This window comes from Aspergillus ambiguus (assembly GCF_047715705.1).
Source record: "Aspergillus ambiguus strain CBS 117.58 unplaced genomic scaffold BDV59scaffold_26, whole genome shotgun sequence".
In the NCBI taxonomy this organism is placed as follows: domain Eukaryota; kingdom Fungi; phylum Ascomycota; class Eurotiomycetes; order Eurotiales; family Aspergillaceae; genus Aspergillus; species Aspergillus ambiguus.
Window position 1 is genome coordinate 96,842 of NW_027395539.1, and position 13,981 is coordinate 110,822.

The 13,981-nt window shown below is 48.1% G+C and overlaps 5 protein-coding genes across 5 annotated transcripts; 2 read left to right on the forward strand and 3 right to left on the reverse strand.

Moving 5' to 3' along the window:
- Nucleotides 1-448: 448 nt before the first annotated feature.
- BDV59DRAFT_70485 (inorganic phosphate transporter) lies at nt 449-2,373 on the reverse strand. The gene has a single exon (XM_073696944.1). It carries the CDS (start codon nt 2,275-2,277, stop codon nt 580-582), a length of 1,698 nt encoding a protein of 565 aa, XP_073545972.1. The 5' UTR covers nt 2,278-2,373; the 3' UTR covers nt 449-579.
- Nucleotides 2,374-3,402: 1,029 nt separating this feature from the next.
- BDV59DRAFT_182753 (uncharacterized protein) lies at nt 3,403-4,164 on the reverse strand. Its single transcript, XM_073690400.1, has 2 exons — nt 3,814-4,164; nt 3,403-3,754 (listed from the first exon to the last, which is right to left on the reverse strand). The coding sequence occupies exons 1-2, from the start codon at nt 3,872-3,874 to the stop codon at nt 3,465-3,467; spliced, it is 351 nt and encodes a 116-aa protein (XP_073545973.1). The 5' UTR covers nt 3,875-4,164; the 3' UTR covers nt 3,403-3,464.
- Nucleotides 4,165-4,674: 510 nt separating this feature from the next.
- On the reverse strand, nt 4,675-5,515 carry BDV59DRAFT_182755 (DUF4291 domain-containing protein). The gene has a single exon (XM_073690401.1). It carries the CDS (start codon nt 5,341-5,343, stop codon nt 4,729-4,731), a length of 615 nt encoding a protein of 204 aa, XP_073545974.1. The 5' UTR covers nt 5,344-5,515; the 3' UTR covers nt 4,675-4,728.
- Nucleotides 5,516-6,796: 1,281 nt separating this feature from the next.
- On the forward strand, nt 6,797-9,530 carry BDV59DRAFT_209137 (general substrate transporter; the record flags this gene model as incomplete). Its single annotated transcript, XM_073695344.1, has 5 exons — nt 6,797-6,892; nt 6,958-7,315; nt 7,468-7,775; nt 7,841-8,529; nt 8,983-9,530. 5 exons carry the CDS (start codon nt 6,797-6,799, stop codon nt 9,080-9,082), a joined length of 1,551 nt encoding a protein of 516 aa, XP_073545975.1. The 3' UTR covers nt 9,083-9,530.
- A 1,944-nt stretch (nt 9,531-11,474) lies between these two features.
- BDV59DRAFT_203660 (uncharacterized protein) lies at nt 11,475-13,173 on the forward strand (the record flags this gene model as incomplete). Its single annotated transcript, XM_073694307.1, has 5 exons — nt 11,475-11,643; nt 12,277-12,401; nt 12,451-12,616; nt 12,668-12,774; nt 12,820-13,173. The coding sequence occupies 5 exons, from the start codon at nt 11,475-11,477 to the stop codon at nt 13,171-13,173; spliced, it is 921 nt and encodes a 306-aa protein (XP_073545976.1).
- Between the last annotated feature and the right edge of the window lie 808 nt (nt 13,174-13,981).

Here is a 13,981-nt window from a genome sequence, read left to right on the forward strand (position 1 = left end):
TCGGTGGTGTCGATCCTCATGACATACACCCGCAAGGTACTGGCTGCCCATGTCAATGGGGAGCAGTCACACATTATTATGCCTGGATAACACTCTTCCCTTTGGTTGTTCCATAACATAGGCATTCCTCAAGTCCGAATACGGAACGCGACATGGTGGTAAACACTAGTCCGGGTGCGTCTCCAGCATTGGCGCAAGCCGATCGTATGGTCCACGAGGATGTAGGCATGAAGGAAAGGGGGAATGTAGGTGTATGTTTAAGTCGGTATGCTTATGTAAATTTCGGCCCGTCGCATCGTAGGTATGATTTTTGAGAAACCTATTCACCGTATGCTCAGTTAGCCTGGACTTTGCGAAGGCAGAGAAACTCACATGGGCCCCAAATTTTATAAGCTCGGACTGAGGACTTCCAAAGCTAATACCATCGCGATTCGGAAAACGGGGGGTAGTCCAAAAACAAGATCCTAGGATCGTTCATTGCAGAAGTGGATATCTATTAACAGGGGTGTTGAATATATAACACAAAAGAAATTGGAAAAGTAAATATCCCCTTTTAACACCATCGTAGATTTTTTAGGATTATAAATGAGGGGCATTCAAGGCCATCAGACACAGCAATCCGGAGATCAATCCAGCACACGGGAGGGTCAGCACCCAACCACAGAAGATGTAGAATAATTGCATCCAGTTGACAGCCTTCAGGTCATAGTTCATCAGAGCAACGCCCATTGCAGCACCGGTAAGGCATTGCGTGGTCGACACAGGTAGTCCCAGGCGCGAGGCCAGTAGGACGGTAATGGCAGCACCCAGTTCAGTAGCAAAGCCACGGGTTGGTGACATCTGGGTGATCTTGTTTCCGAGGGAGCGGAGAACATGGTAACCGTAGAACCAGAAACCAGCACCGAGAAGCAGACCAGCAATGACCAAGAACCAGATGGGGGTATCAGCTTCGGTGTTGACGGCTCCAGACCGGTAAGTCGCATACGAACCAGCCCAAGGACCGACGGCATTGGCGACATCATTGGAACCATGTGCGATGGACATCATCATGGCTGATACCACTTGACAGTAGGTCCAGAGATGTTCAACACGGATATCATAACGACGCGCACGAGAGTGGATGTCGCGGAGCTTTTCAGAGTCGTGGGTGATGACATCGCGGGTGACGCCCTGGAGCAAAATGAACTTGGTCCAGCCCCAGTACTTCCGAGGATTGAACCAGGAAAGATCCTGAACGGGTTCGAGGAAACGCTCCTCTGGCTCGATGATCCGCTTGCGAGGCTTTATTTCGGGGCTGGACTGGACAGAGTCGGCGCTGCGTTCGACGTCGGTAGGCTCTTTGCTATCGGTAAGCTCAGGAGAGGCTTTCTTTCCTGAATCGTCCTGTCCGGCACGGACTTCGCCAAAGGCGTCTTCGTAGTAGTTGGTGACGGGGCTGCCCCTTGTGGAGGGGAAGTATATGGGGCAGTTCTCCTTTAGAAGCCAGGGGCCAAGAGGCAGGTGGTAGAAGCGAAGACGCGTGTCCTGCATGACAAGACGACGGTGGAAGTATGGCATGAAAAAGACAACAGAAACAAGGAGACAGCCACCAAGGACACCAAGCACAATACCGGCGGCTTTTCCACCGCCAAACTCCTCAAGGGAGGGGGCGGTTGGGGCCTCGACAACGATGAACAGGGCAAGAATAGCACCGGTAACAGAGAGATAGACGGGGATCAGACGCATGGCCCACTTGAAGGGATCCTTCCGCTCCAAGACCGAGTATTTCAGGGTACCAAAGATAATGGCGGAGAAGGCTGCAGCAATACCGGGAGCAATTCCCCAAGAAGCGGCGGTCTGAGAAACACTGCCACTGGACCAATCCCAGGTGATCTCTGCCTGGGCTGCAAAACCCACGCCGATGAGAGCACCAACGACAGTTTGAGTGGTGGAAACCGGCATTCCTTTGCTAGTGGCGAACATCAACCAGAAGGCACTTCCAACCTCGGCACATCCCATGGCCAGCATGAAGGTGCCGGGCTTCCCGATGAATCGATCGGGAGTGATAATACCGGACTTAATAGTGTCGGTGACACGGTCTCCCAGGGCCACGGCACCAACGAACTCAGTACACACCGCCAGGATACCAGCCTGCCACACCGTCAACGTCCGAGCGGCAACAGAGGTGGCGTACGAGTTGGAAACATCGTTGGCGCCATTTCCGAAGGCACTGAAGACGAAAGCCATCGAGGTGATGGCCAGGATCCAGTCATACTTGGCGGTGATTTCAGGAATCATGGTGGGAGAAGGGCCGGGAATCTGACGTGCTCAAGAGCACGAAAGAGAGAGGAAGAAAAGAATATAGTGAGAAGCGAAAGGAAAGGATGAACCGGGAGATGTGGGCTGGAGAAGAGGAAGATCGAGGAGAATGGACGGGCAGCAGGTTAAGTAGTCAATCTGCTGAGTAGTCAGTCCATTTGCATTGGCATCCTCATCTCATCCACCATCCACCACGCATCCTTGTCCTCTCGACGCTCGCGATACTCCGCCAAGTCGGCCATATGAACGTGAAAACACCCCCCGTCCCCATTGGTTCCGCCTCGAGGGAGCGGACTTGGCGCCCAGTCCGCCAAGCGGGTGGTCTGTACCAATCACAATGACCAGTGAAGCACGTTCCTGAGCGACTGGCAAGTGCTGGGGTGAAGGATCTGGTCGATGTCGGAAGGAACGCCCCGGGGTTGGTGGCTGCACCCATTTGGGTAACTTGGCACGTGCTTGGCCGTCAGCGTCGTTAGGGTTTTTCTTACGGTCTCATCACAACACGTGGGGTCTGTCATCGACCATCATTGACGAGGACGAATTTTTCTCGTGGCAGTGCATTGATGGTTGCCACCACCTAGGCTGGTCGACCTGCTTACAGCTTGTGGAACTTCCCGTGGCGTAACCTTACTTCGACTCATGAATCATCATCGGGCAGGATTTGTCAGACCAATTTTATCAGGAGTTTACTGGATTATAACCTACACCGTACTAAAAAGGTAGGTCCAACAATGCGTAGACTTGTTTATAAGCTATCTACTTTGACGTACATAGGACGAAATTATCAACACTACACTCTTCTCTGGCAATCGTAGATCGTACAATCATTCTTTTCTATTCCGGGGAAACTATATTTTCAATGAACAGAATTTAGCTTTTCTGGATCTGCCTGATACACAGGGCTCATTGGAAATACAAGCCTTTCTAAAGGCTGACAGCCTTGTCGCATGGCCTTTATCAGATTCGTTCAATTCGGTCGCCAGTAGATAACCCATCTATAGAAAGACATAACATCTGTAAGTTCGATGCACAATTACCTAGTCTGTTTTAATGACCAACAGCCACGGAGCAAAATCCAGAGCACTGATATGGAAAATATATTCTGTCCAATTGTCATCACTACCTCCTAATTAGTTACTGACGCGATCGGCCGCTCTTATTTAAATTTAACAAGCTCGGATTGCCCTGCACGCTTCCAACGGGTTTTCAATTTCATACATAAATTGATCAGGCCGCTGGAGAAAGCTTCGACGATAGTTGGGACACCGACGACTGATAAACAACGATCCTCGACAGCAAACATCCAGTGCATACCGGAAAAACTGCCGATTCCCCCGTACTTTGGGGGTTTTCCGGATCATCTTATCGATATCCCGCGCATAACTGAGGCAGTCGGCACAAAAGGCCTCACGGTCCTGTGCCTCGGGGGGGACACGGTAGGAGTAGAGGACGGCGCCTTCAGTCATATTAGTTCTTGATGGTGATAGTGAAAACGAATATGAAGTTCAAACAGACCACAGATGAGCAGGAATAAGCAACCAGTGAGGATGGCGGCAGAGATTCGGGGAATTCTCATGATGGTGGCAGATACGTGATCCAATCACTAGTGATTAACAATATTAGGACAGGTTATACGCCGTATCCTGCGGTGATGCCGATGAAGTCCGAACAACATGCAGTGCTCTTCTCAAGCAACAAATGCAGCTACCTTATGGACATATGCTGACAATGCGGTAAAAGAAAGACTCTTAATATCCTCCAATACCATCAGTGTCAACAAAAAGCTGTCACCTCCCCTATCCTGGGAAGACCTGAGGCCCTATTGATTCAAGAGGCCGCGATGCGCTTCTGTCTGCTAAATTGTTTGTTCTTGTCCCCGGATGCGGCAATTTCAATATGCTTGTAAGGCAGCATTCCTAGTTAAGAAGGCGGTCTAATAATCACGTGCATACCCCCCTGGGTAGTTTTTTGGCCTGTACGTCTAATCGCTCCCTATAAAGAATGTGGTAGCTCCTAGTAGGAAAAAGTACAGCACCGGACCTAACCAGGAAGCACATCCCATATTTTTCCCAGAACAATTAATTCACTCTCTTATAGCATCTCAATCAACGCAAGTATGATACTCCTCGATTCAGCACTGATGTACTTCACAATGATAGTGTTCAATGTCTTTCACCCTTCGGAGATCCTTTCACCTCTGCAGAAGAACCGCATATTTTCAGTGGGTATCGAGATAGCGGACACAGAATTGTGCCAAATAAGTTCGGACTAGAGGCATAACATCAGAATGATAGATTTGTTTGTACAGTCATGGATTTATCGCCGTCCTATATTGAAGAATTTGTAAAATATGTTCTATAATTTGTGCAAAATATCCTATAATTTCCTGGACTTAAATTTCTGTTACCATGTTCATTCAAAGGAGCCCATTCAGGAAGCTTCTAATATATCACGCAATTCTTGGGAAATGGGATATGCACGCTCCTCGGGAAGACAGGCTTTCGCCTCCTCGACTTTCCCGTCCGCAAAATATTGCGCGACCTGCTTCATTGTAGCAGTAACGTCTGTGATCGAAACAGTCCACTCATCAACATACCGATCCACAGAATCCTGACCCAACCCCACCTGAATTGCCCGATATCCCAAAGGCCGGAAAGATAAGTCTCGTTCAGGATCCCATTGCACCCGAACAGGACTACACTGGAGCTTTTTGTGCCACTCTTCGTCTTTTGCTCTTGCATGGCTGAGACACGAGTGTCGTAGAGCCCATTCAAATCCCTCACGGGTAATTTCAATTGCCAATATATGCTCTTGGTTTGGCTTGGACGCCCAGCCAGACCGATATGCCATCCACAGAAATGAAGGTTTGATCCAGGTCATCCGTTGGCGACGGAAAGGTGAAACAAACTTTTGAGCCTTTACCGCTGCAGACGCAATCTCTGGCGAGTACGCCTGATATACGGTGATAGTTGTGGGGCTATATTTGGCCCGGATGACCCGAAAAGCGTGATGTGGTGCTGTAGTAGATGGTTTTGAGGCCTCCATGTTGTTCAACCTTCTTGCATGTGTGGCTGACCTGGCTCAAGGTTTTCTTTTTGGGGGGGAGGGAAGAGAGAGAGATATTTAAACAAATCAATTGGAATAAAATGAAGCAATATGAATCCAGATCTATCCACAGTATTGGGTAATGAGAAAGAAGCGGCCGGTGGTACAGAAGTTGATCTCCAAATATCGAGCATTGGGGAAGAATCTCAACTCTTATACATCCACTGAACATAGCCTCTTGGAAATGAATGACTCAATTTCTCGAATCATGTCATAAATATAATAATTTAGATGTGGGTCATAGATGATCTACGTTGCTAAGCCCCGATTCTCGTATTCTTCCCTTCCGTATTTAGATCATGCCAATGCTCAACTGTATGCCATACTTACCACGCACGTAGAGAAAAAGTGCCATAATCTCCTATTAAGTGCGATGTCCTCCTCCTAATAAATGTAAGCAGTATGTAAGCATTCGGCTGCCAGTCACTGGTTTGAATATGTACAGGCTTGGGCCAATCATTAACCGTTATCGTTAGCTGATAATGTAGAATAGAACTCCTAGAGACAGCAGCAATTGTTGTTAGGGTTATTTATGTATGATTATTATTTATTCGAGGCCCGTTATACTGAAATACTTAATCTCACGGAGCTATACATCTCTATTTTTTTGAAAGCAATTTTCACGGCAGCGCCAATGAAACGCTATCAAAGATATTTCCTTATGTCTTCCCTAAGCCTTTAGTTGGCTTTGTTATAGTTGCAACCATTGGGTGTGCTTGGCCATTCCTTGCGCTGTGAAAAAGCTTTTCGGAAGCAACATTCTGGATGAAGATCATGTAACCTATAGAAGCACTTAATATCCTCGGATAATCTTCTTGACACACGTCGGAGGAGGATGGGAACAACTGTGAAGATTTCTCAACCAACTAGTTCCTTCTGTTGGTATGTCTTGTGTCAATTCTCAGGGAATATATGTATTAGCTCTCTACTAGCTCTCAGGAGACTGTCACTCGTGCCATTTGCTTTGCTGCACACATATTCCTCGTTATTGAGCTGTGTAAAGGACCTCAAATGGGGGAAGAAATACTACTTATCATGTCCAACGCGGTTAAATATTGTTCTTTTTCTAGCTCGGAACTGATCGTAAAGGAATATGCAAAATCATAATTTAGTATAAAATCGGTCTTGGCCTGACTTGCTCGGCCTTTTATTTCCGTTTTTGGATTCCTATTGTGACAAGGGGGGTCCATATTCCGCAATCCCCAGACTCAAGAGCAATATAGTACGGTATAATATTCCGGGGTAAGTCAGAGATCCACAATATTTGCGGGGTTGAATTCTTCAAACCCTCCAGGCTGTATATAATCTTGCCCGTGAACGAGGAAAGCCGAGGAGACATTCCCGCTGGAAGTTACATCTTAGTTTTTATACTATCAAATTTTTAATTCTGCCAATGGCTCGCAAATATCTCGGGGGAAGTGGAAGATCACTGACTGTCTGGGTCTCAATTGCAGCATCTACAGTTTTGGTCTTCTACGGTTACGATCAGGCACTTGACTCCCATACTCGTAACGAACCATACTGGTATTAGAAGCTAACAGCTCCCTTCCACAGGGTGTCTTCGGAAATGTTCTCGTCAGTGACGATTTTCTTCGTGTGATGTCGAATCCATCTACTTCACTCCAGGGAAACATGACCTCGGTTTACAATCTGGGCTGTTTCGCTGGCGCGTTCTCTACCATCTGGCTGGGCGATATTCTTGGGCGCCCCCGAACTATCCTTCTTGGAAGCACAATTATAGCTATTGGAGGACTAATACAGGCGGCAAGCTACTCAGTAGCTCAAATTATGGTCGGCAGGATCATTGCAGGCTGCGGTACTGGTATGAACACGGCCACCGCAGGCATCTGGCAGGCTGAAACAAGTCAAATGACAAGAAGAGGCAAACTGATTGTCATACAAATGGCAAACTGTATTTTTGGGGTTGTCTTGTCAAACTTTCTCACTCTAGGATTCTCAGCCGCTCCTGGGTAGGTTGCTTGGAGGTTTCCATTAGCCTTTCAGATATGTTGGTGTGTCCCGGGAACAAACTTTCCATATGATATCTAACCCGATCGCTTTCAGTCTTCTCTTTGCTCATCTACTCCATGTGTCCATTTCTTCCCGACTCGCCTCGGTTGCTGATCCGTAAGGGAAAGGACCAGGAAGGGTTAGAAGTTCTTGCGGCCTTAATAGGAAATGGGGCTACTCCGGAAAGCCCTGATGTCCGCTCGCAATATAGGATCATCAAGGACGTACTCGATCGAGAACATGTTTCCACCTACAAGTGGTATGAGATTCTCTCTGGTAAAGGGCCATCTGGATTGTTGCGTCGGATGGTCCTCGGAGCATGGATGCTAGCTATGACACAGCTGTCGGGTATCAACATCACAGTATGTTTCTCCCGTTTTTGGAAGGTCCACTTTTCCTTGCGACTGCTTCTGACAGAATTCTGAAGTCATATTACATGACATATGTTTTTGTCAATGCCCTCAAGTTCACTACCTTCCTCTCCCGGGTGCTGTCGGCAGCGGGATCTGTAGTATACTTGATATTCTCCATTCTCGCTTACTTCATTATTGAAGGATGGGGACGCAGAGCAGTCACTATGGTCTCATCTTTTGGTTGTGCTGTGTGCTGGCTGATGGTGACAATAATGCAAGCGCTGACTATATCTGACGCCGGAAACGCCCAGGCGTATAATATTGTTGCCGTGGTGTTTTTCTTCGTTTTCTGGGCAGCATTTGGGATGGGACTTCTTCCTGTCCCTTGGCTATATCCGACCGAGATTAATGCCTTGGAGGCGCGCACTGTGGGGACTGCGCTGGCGGTCTGTACCAACTGGCTCATAAATTATATGGTTGCAGAAGTCACCCCTATAGGGATTGCCAACCTAGGTTGGCGATTCTGGATCATATGGGCCGTCATCAATGCGAGCTTCATCCCAATTGTCTATTTCCTTTACCCGGAGACAGCCAATCGCAGCTTGGAAGATATTGATCGGTTTTTTGAGACGAATCCTGGTATTCTGGTTCATCGGAATAGTTTGGCGTTGCAACTACAGCGGCCTAGCATCTTTGCTGAAGAAGATGTCCGGGTGGGATATATAGTTAAGGAGGAAGGGGCTGTCATCCAACACGACGAAAGGTTGGAAGTCTAGGGTTGTGATATACGAATTGGGATAATAGCGTTGCCACCTCTATGCCCATACATCTTCTCGCAGTCGTCCACTAGCTTTCATGTCGGCCAGGTATCTCTCACTTTGTGCATCTTCCCAATGCAATTTCTCCGTCAGAATTTCTCTCACGGCGTTTTTGATCCCAACCGATAGGTCAACACTCCCGCAGACCATGCACACAGCACTATTATCCAACAGTAAATCCAAAACCTCTCCACGATGCTCCATCATCCTGTCTTGCACGTACATCTTCTTACTGTTCATTTGAGAAAAGGCCCGTTCCACCGTCAGCCGATCCTCTTTCCCTATCTTCAAGAGTTGTTCCTTCATTCCATCTACTTCGGCGCCATAGATGTCTTCTTTGTGAGTCCGACAGCCATAAAACAAAAGGATCTTTCCAATTGATTCGCCATTCATGGCAGCAAGCACCCGCTCTTGAATGAAAGCCCTAAAGGGGGCAATGCCGCTTCCTGCCGCCATCAGCAGAAGCGGCGATGTGTTGCTCTGTGGAAGTTTAAATGAAGATGGGCGGATTTGAATATAGGATTTACCACCGGTAAGGATGCCTCTAGGTCCATCCACCGCATAGTGTGGTCTTGGAGCTCTTTCTTGCGATGAACCATCGGTCATTGTGTCCAATAGTTTCTGGGAAACAGAACACAGATAGTTTGTAGCAAGTCCATAGAATGGTTGATCCTGCATTCCTCTCTCCTGGGCTACCACAGATGCAGTGATAGCTATTCTTTGTGAATCTATCTTGGGTGAGGAAGCAATTGAGAAATACCGCGGTTGCATAATAGGCAATGTGTGCAGTAGGACTTCAAACAGTGCCGCAGGCCAGATAGTATTCACATTCTGATCGGCCAGATGCATAAGTTGGGCGACAGTGATATAACGCCTGATAATATCTGTCATTTCTGTAGTGTTCTGAAGCAATAATGACAGAAATTCTTTGGATCGTGCAGTGGGGGCATGGTGGGAGAGCGCTTGTACTGTGTCGCGGTTGACAGGTCCACAGATATCAATGTAGTACCTCAAGATTGAATCGCGGGTTGTAGGTGAAGGAATTGGGCAATCAAATCCTAGATTTCCTCCCCTCGACTGGACTCTGATTGGCAATTGACGAACATTCTCATCCCACCCAAATGCTTGGGAGAATAGAGATATCTCTTCGTCGGGTGCCATTGCCCACACGGCGACATGGTCACCACTGGTGTATGTAGCTGGTGATTGAATGTCAAACTCAATATGCAACATCTCCCGAGCGGGAGATCCGTCTCCGGTACGGTGTGATACAAGCCTAGCTGTCTTGGCTTCTGCAATAAGCATCGGATGCTGAGCATCTTTGGTGCACCTCTCCCCCAAATGAAGTTGGTCTGGTGTTACCGCACACGGGACGACCTGCACTTCAGGCTCTTGTGCAGTTCCTGTTATTAGATTGGGATTTCCAAGACCTCGAAGGACCAACTCGCTCATGACAGCCTCTTTCCATGCGTCCCAGTCGTCGTCGGACCTCCTGATTTCGTCCTCTAACCCAAGAGGCCCCAAGCGATGGCCACCGGCCTTGCAAAGCGTCTCATCCACTGTGATCACAAACTGATTGAAATGTTGATACGTACTATTTCCTAGACCGAAAACGAAGTATTTTAGGGATGATAGAGGTCTCTGCGTTGACTCGGCTGCATTTAACTTCAGCAGATATTGATGGAAGCGCGCCGCATTGTCCGGTGGGTCTCCTTCGCCAAATGTCGACACCACAAAGACCACATATTTGGTTTGGGGCAATGATTCTAGCATCTCGTGGTCAAAATCATCAAGATCCGCCGCCATTGCCTGGATTCCGTGATGAGATTGGCATTCGCGGGCGAGAGACTTTGCCAGGCGCTCGCTCCGGCCGCTTTGGCTCCCCCAGAAGACGACGACATCCTTTCTCTAGCAGGTGTTAGAAGCGTCTCTCCAAATCAACAACGCGTGTAATCTTCGTCATACCAGCTGAGCTAATTTCAGGACAATGTTACGGGTCTTCGAGATACCGTCCTTCTCTCGATTCCGTGGGACGATCCCATCCTGCACTTGAGGAGAGACAAAAAGTAGGCCAAAACCAGGAGAATCTTTGTTGCAAATTGTGCCATTCAGGTACATTAAGGTGCCAGCAAGAATGATGGTCAAGGCCAAGATGTCATCCCATACAAACACAGGAGCCATCGTTGATGAAGGGCCTGCGGAATGAAAGAGAAATAATTAGCTTGACATCTCTACATGAAGACTACCATTATTATTATAGTAAGATTCGGGACGACAGTACCTCGTTGTGTTGTAGGCATTATCCGCAATGGTTGAACACATTCTCGATGATCTCGGCTGACTCGAGACCTGGGAAGTATCTCTCGGCGATGCCGTACTCCAAATGGCAAATGGGCCCAAAGCGCATCCCGTGGATTGTGTGGGATTCATGGACGCTAAAAGCCAGGTTTCGGTAGCGTATTCCCTAATCGGGTAATTCTGAAGCCGTGATCCACTCGGGGGTAATATTGCAGCCGTAGGAGTCTTTTCCCTGGGGAGATCGTCCTATGATTCATATTGATAAGGGCCCCCGCATTCTTGGGGATGTCTGGACTTATTTCTTTTTTCTCCAATTCAGATCTCTCGCTGCCAATGATATGTATAATAATTGCTTCTAGGGACCCGATCTGCGTGCTGCCGTTGAAGTCATTCTAGTGCCTCTAACACCCATTCATTGGGGTACAATCGAGCACCTACGACGAAAATGGTCGACAAAACAGGCATTTCTTCTTTGAGGGGGACCACATTGCTCTCGGCAGTCACGACAGTTTGCGCATCATCCTTTCTCCTCTTCGGCTATGACCAAGGAGTGATGTCCGGGGTGGTTATCTCGGAATATTGGCTAGCAACGATGGGCCACCCGACCACTGTGATGGTTGGAACGATCACCGCTTTGTATGATGTCGGGGCTGTATTCGGTGCCCTTTTTGCGGCTTTCACCGCTGAGAGATTGGGGCGTAAACGAGGGTTAATATTCGGCACGGCGTTTTTGGTCATCGGCTCAGTCCTCATGGGCGCCTGTGTCGAAAGGGTTATGATGATATTTGGCAGAATCTTTACAGGAATAGGCACGTGTACCGTGAGAAAGCATTTAGCTGCTCAGGCTAACCAATTCCATCTTCAGGCATTGGGTATATCACTGCCATTGCCCCGGTATACCAGAGCGAAGTTTGTCTTCCGCACCAGCGAGGCTGGCATATCGCGTGCCAATTGTCCATGTTGTTATTCGGACTGATGCTCGCATACTGGGTTAATTATGCCTTTTATTTCTATCCTGGCGGGGTGCAATGGCGGTTTCCCCTTCTTTTCCAAATCGTATTTGGAGTTTACATTCTCATTGTCACTCCATTCCTTCCAGACACCCCAAGATGGCTTATGTATCATGAGCCTTCATCGGAAAGAGGGCTCATTGTCTTGTCCAAATTGAGAAATCGACCGACTGATGATGAATGTGTTCAGCAAGAACAGAGGGAGATTCTCGCCGCCATCGAATTGGAGACGAAGAATGAGGGGACGTGGAAAGCCCTCTTTACCGATGGCGGTTGCTCCGCTAACAAGCGATTCTTTCTCGCGGTAGGGATACAATTCATGCAACAAACATCTGCTTAGGTCTTTATCTGTGTGGTCTATAGAATGGCTTCTAATGTGTTCAGGGATCAATATCGTCAGCTATTATGCCCCCACACTGTTTAAAGACAACCTTGGGATGACACAGGAGCGTGCACTCTTCGTAGGTTGCTTCCTCCAGGTCTGGTACATACTGGCTTCCTTTCTCACGGTATGACCTCAATATAATCGTGTCGATAGATATCGGCTGATCATAACAGTGGTACATGATCGACCGTGTCGGACGACGACGACTGCTCATATCCATGGGACTCGCCATGTGTGTCATTTTGTGCTGTGAGGCCGCTACTGTCGCTGTTGGTGGGACCCATGCAAGTATTGCAGCCGTATTCTTTGTGTTTGCATTCGAGGCCTGCTTTACCTGGGGTGAGTGCAATTGTTTAGGTCGCCCTTGAGTCATTCACTGACATTGTACAGGCTGGATGACCACTACATGGATCTATCCCGCTGAGATTCTTCCACTTAAAATACGTGCCAAAGGGGCTGGCATTGCAGCTGCAGCAGACTTCCTTGGAAATTTTCTGGTACGAGTACCGCATTAACTCCGACATGACATGCTGACCATCCAGGTTGTCGAAATCACCCCTCCGGCGCTGGAGAACATCGGTTACAGGACCTACATTATTTTTGCGGTCTTCAATATTGTCGCAGCTGCCATTGTATACTGTCTCTATACCGAGACCTCGTATCTCAACTTGGAGGCCATTGATCATCTCTTCTTGCCTGACGAAGAACAAGATCAAGAGATTGAAAATAACAGAAAATTTCACGAAAAGGTTCTACAATGGAAGATCATACCTAGGGCCCGTATCGCCGTCAACGTGGCAAAGGCCAGACGCGGGCTGGACAATGTGGAAGCGCAGGCTCAGCGGAGTCTCTCTACAGAAAAAACCGAGATTGGCCATGTGGAGGTTATCGCATAGTGTAGTTTAATTCAACCATTTTTCATAGCACAATACGCCTGTGATCCAATAATCTGTTTCAGGACTTCACCTTTGCCCAAACTATGAGGGTTGGAGATGGATTCCCTATGGGTTCTGTGTATGATCATAACGACGCGCGGCCGAGCGGCACTTCTAGAAATCTTATATTGCCTCACTGTCAGCCGAGGACTCTTCTTTCTCACTGCCGTGCTCCATATCCGATGCTAATCCCTGCACGAAGGAGATGCTTCCCCGCTTGAACACGGAGAAATATAAAATCGCCATGTCCATTTCTAAGATAGCTCTCTATGCCAGCAAATAACCTTTGAAATAAAAAAGAATAAAATGGTGGCTTTCTCTTCATTTAGAAGCTTCGTGCGTGACACTCTAATTTGGGGCTGTCTATCATCCATCTGGATCTTCCCGGCGGCGGCTACTCCGTCTTCACCAGCCCTCTCGTTTTTATACACAGCATATGTCCACTGTGATGGTAATCTGATGACGTCCGATGGGCCCCGTGGTATTCGAAAGGCAATCCCTATCGTCGGTGGTAACTTCACAGGCCCTCACATATCGGGTAGGATCTACCCTCCCATAAGGCAATGATGAAAGATGTCGTTCACACTGGCTCAGGCAAGATTCTTGATGTTGGTGCCGACTGGGGCACAGTTGATCCAAAGACCAAGATCTTCTCTGCGGACACGCGCTATAATCTGCGTACCGACGACGGCGGGGACATCTTTGTCCAAACCTCAGGCCCTACATCGCCGCAGGGGACGCTGCATCTACGGTTAGTCTTCGAGACGGG

Bases quoted from the DNA above. Each gene is read 5' to 3' on its own strand.
- BDV59DRAFT_70485 (XM_073696944.1), bottom strand. From the start codon at position 2,277: ATGATTCCTGAAATCACCGCCAAGTATGACTGGATCCTGGCCATCACC.
- BDV59DRAFT_182753 (XM_073690400.1), bottom strand. From the start codon at position 3,874: ATGAGAATTCCCCGAATCTCTGCCGCCATCCTCACTGGTTGCTTATTC. The intron at 3,755-3,813 runs GTCTGTTTGAAC...ATATGACTGAAG, and splicing joins CTTATTCCTGCTCATCTGTG to GCGCCGTCCTCTACTCCTAC.
- BDV59DRAFT_182755 (XM_073690401.1), bottom strand. From the start codon at position 5,343: ATGGAGGCCTCAAAACCATCTACTACAGCACCACATCACGCTTTTCGG.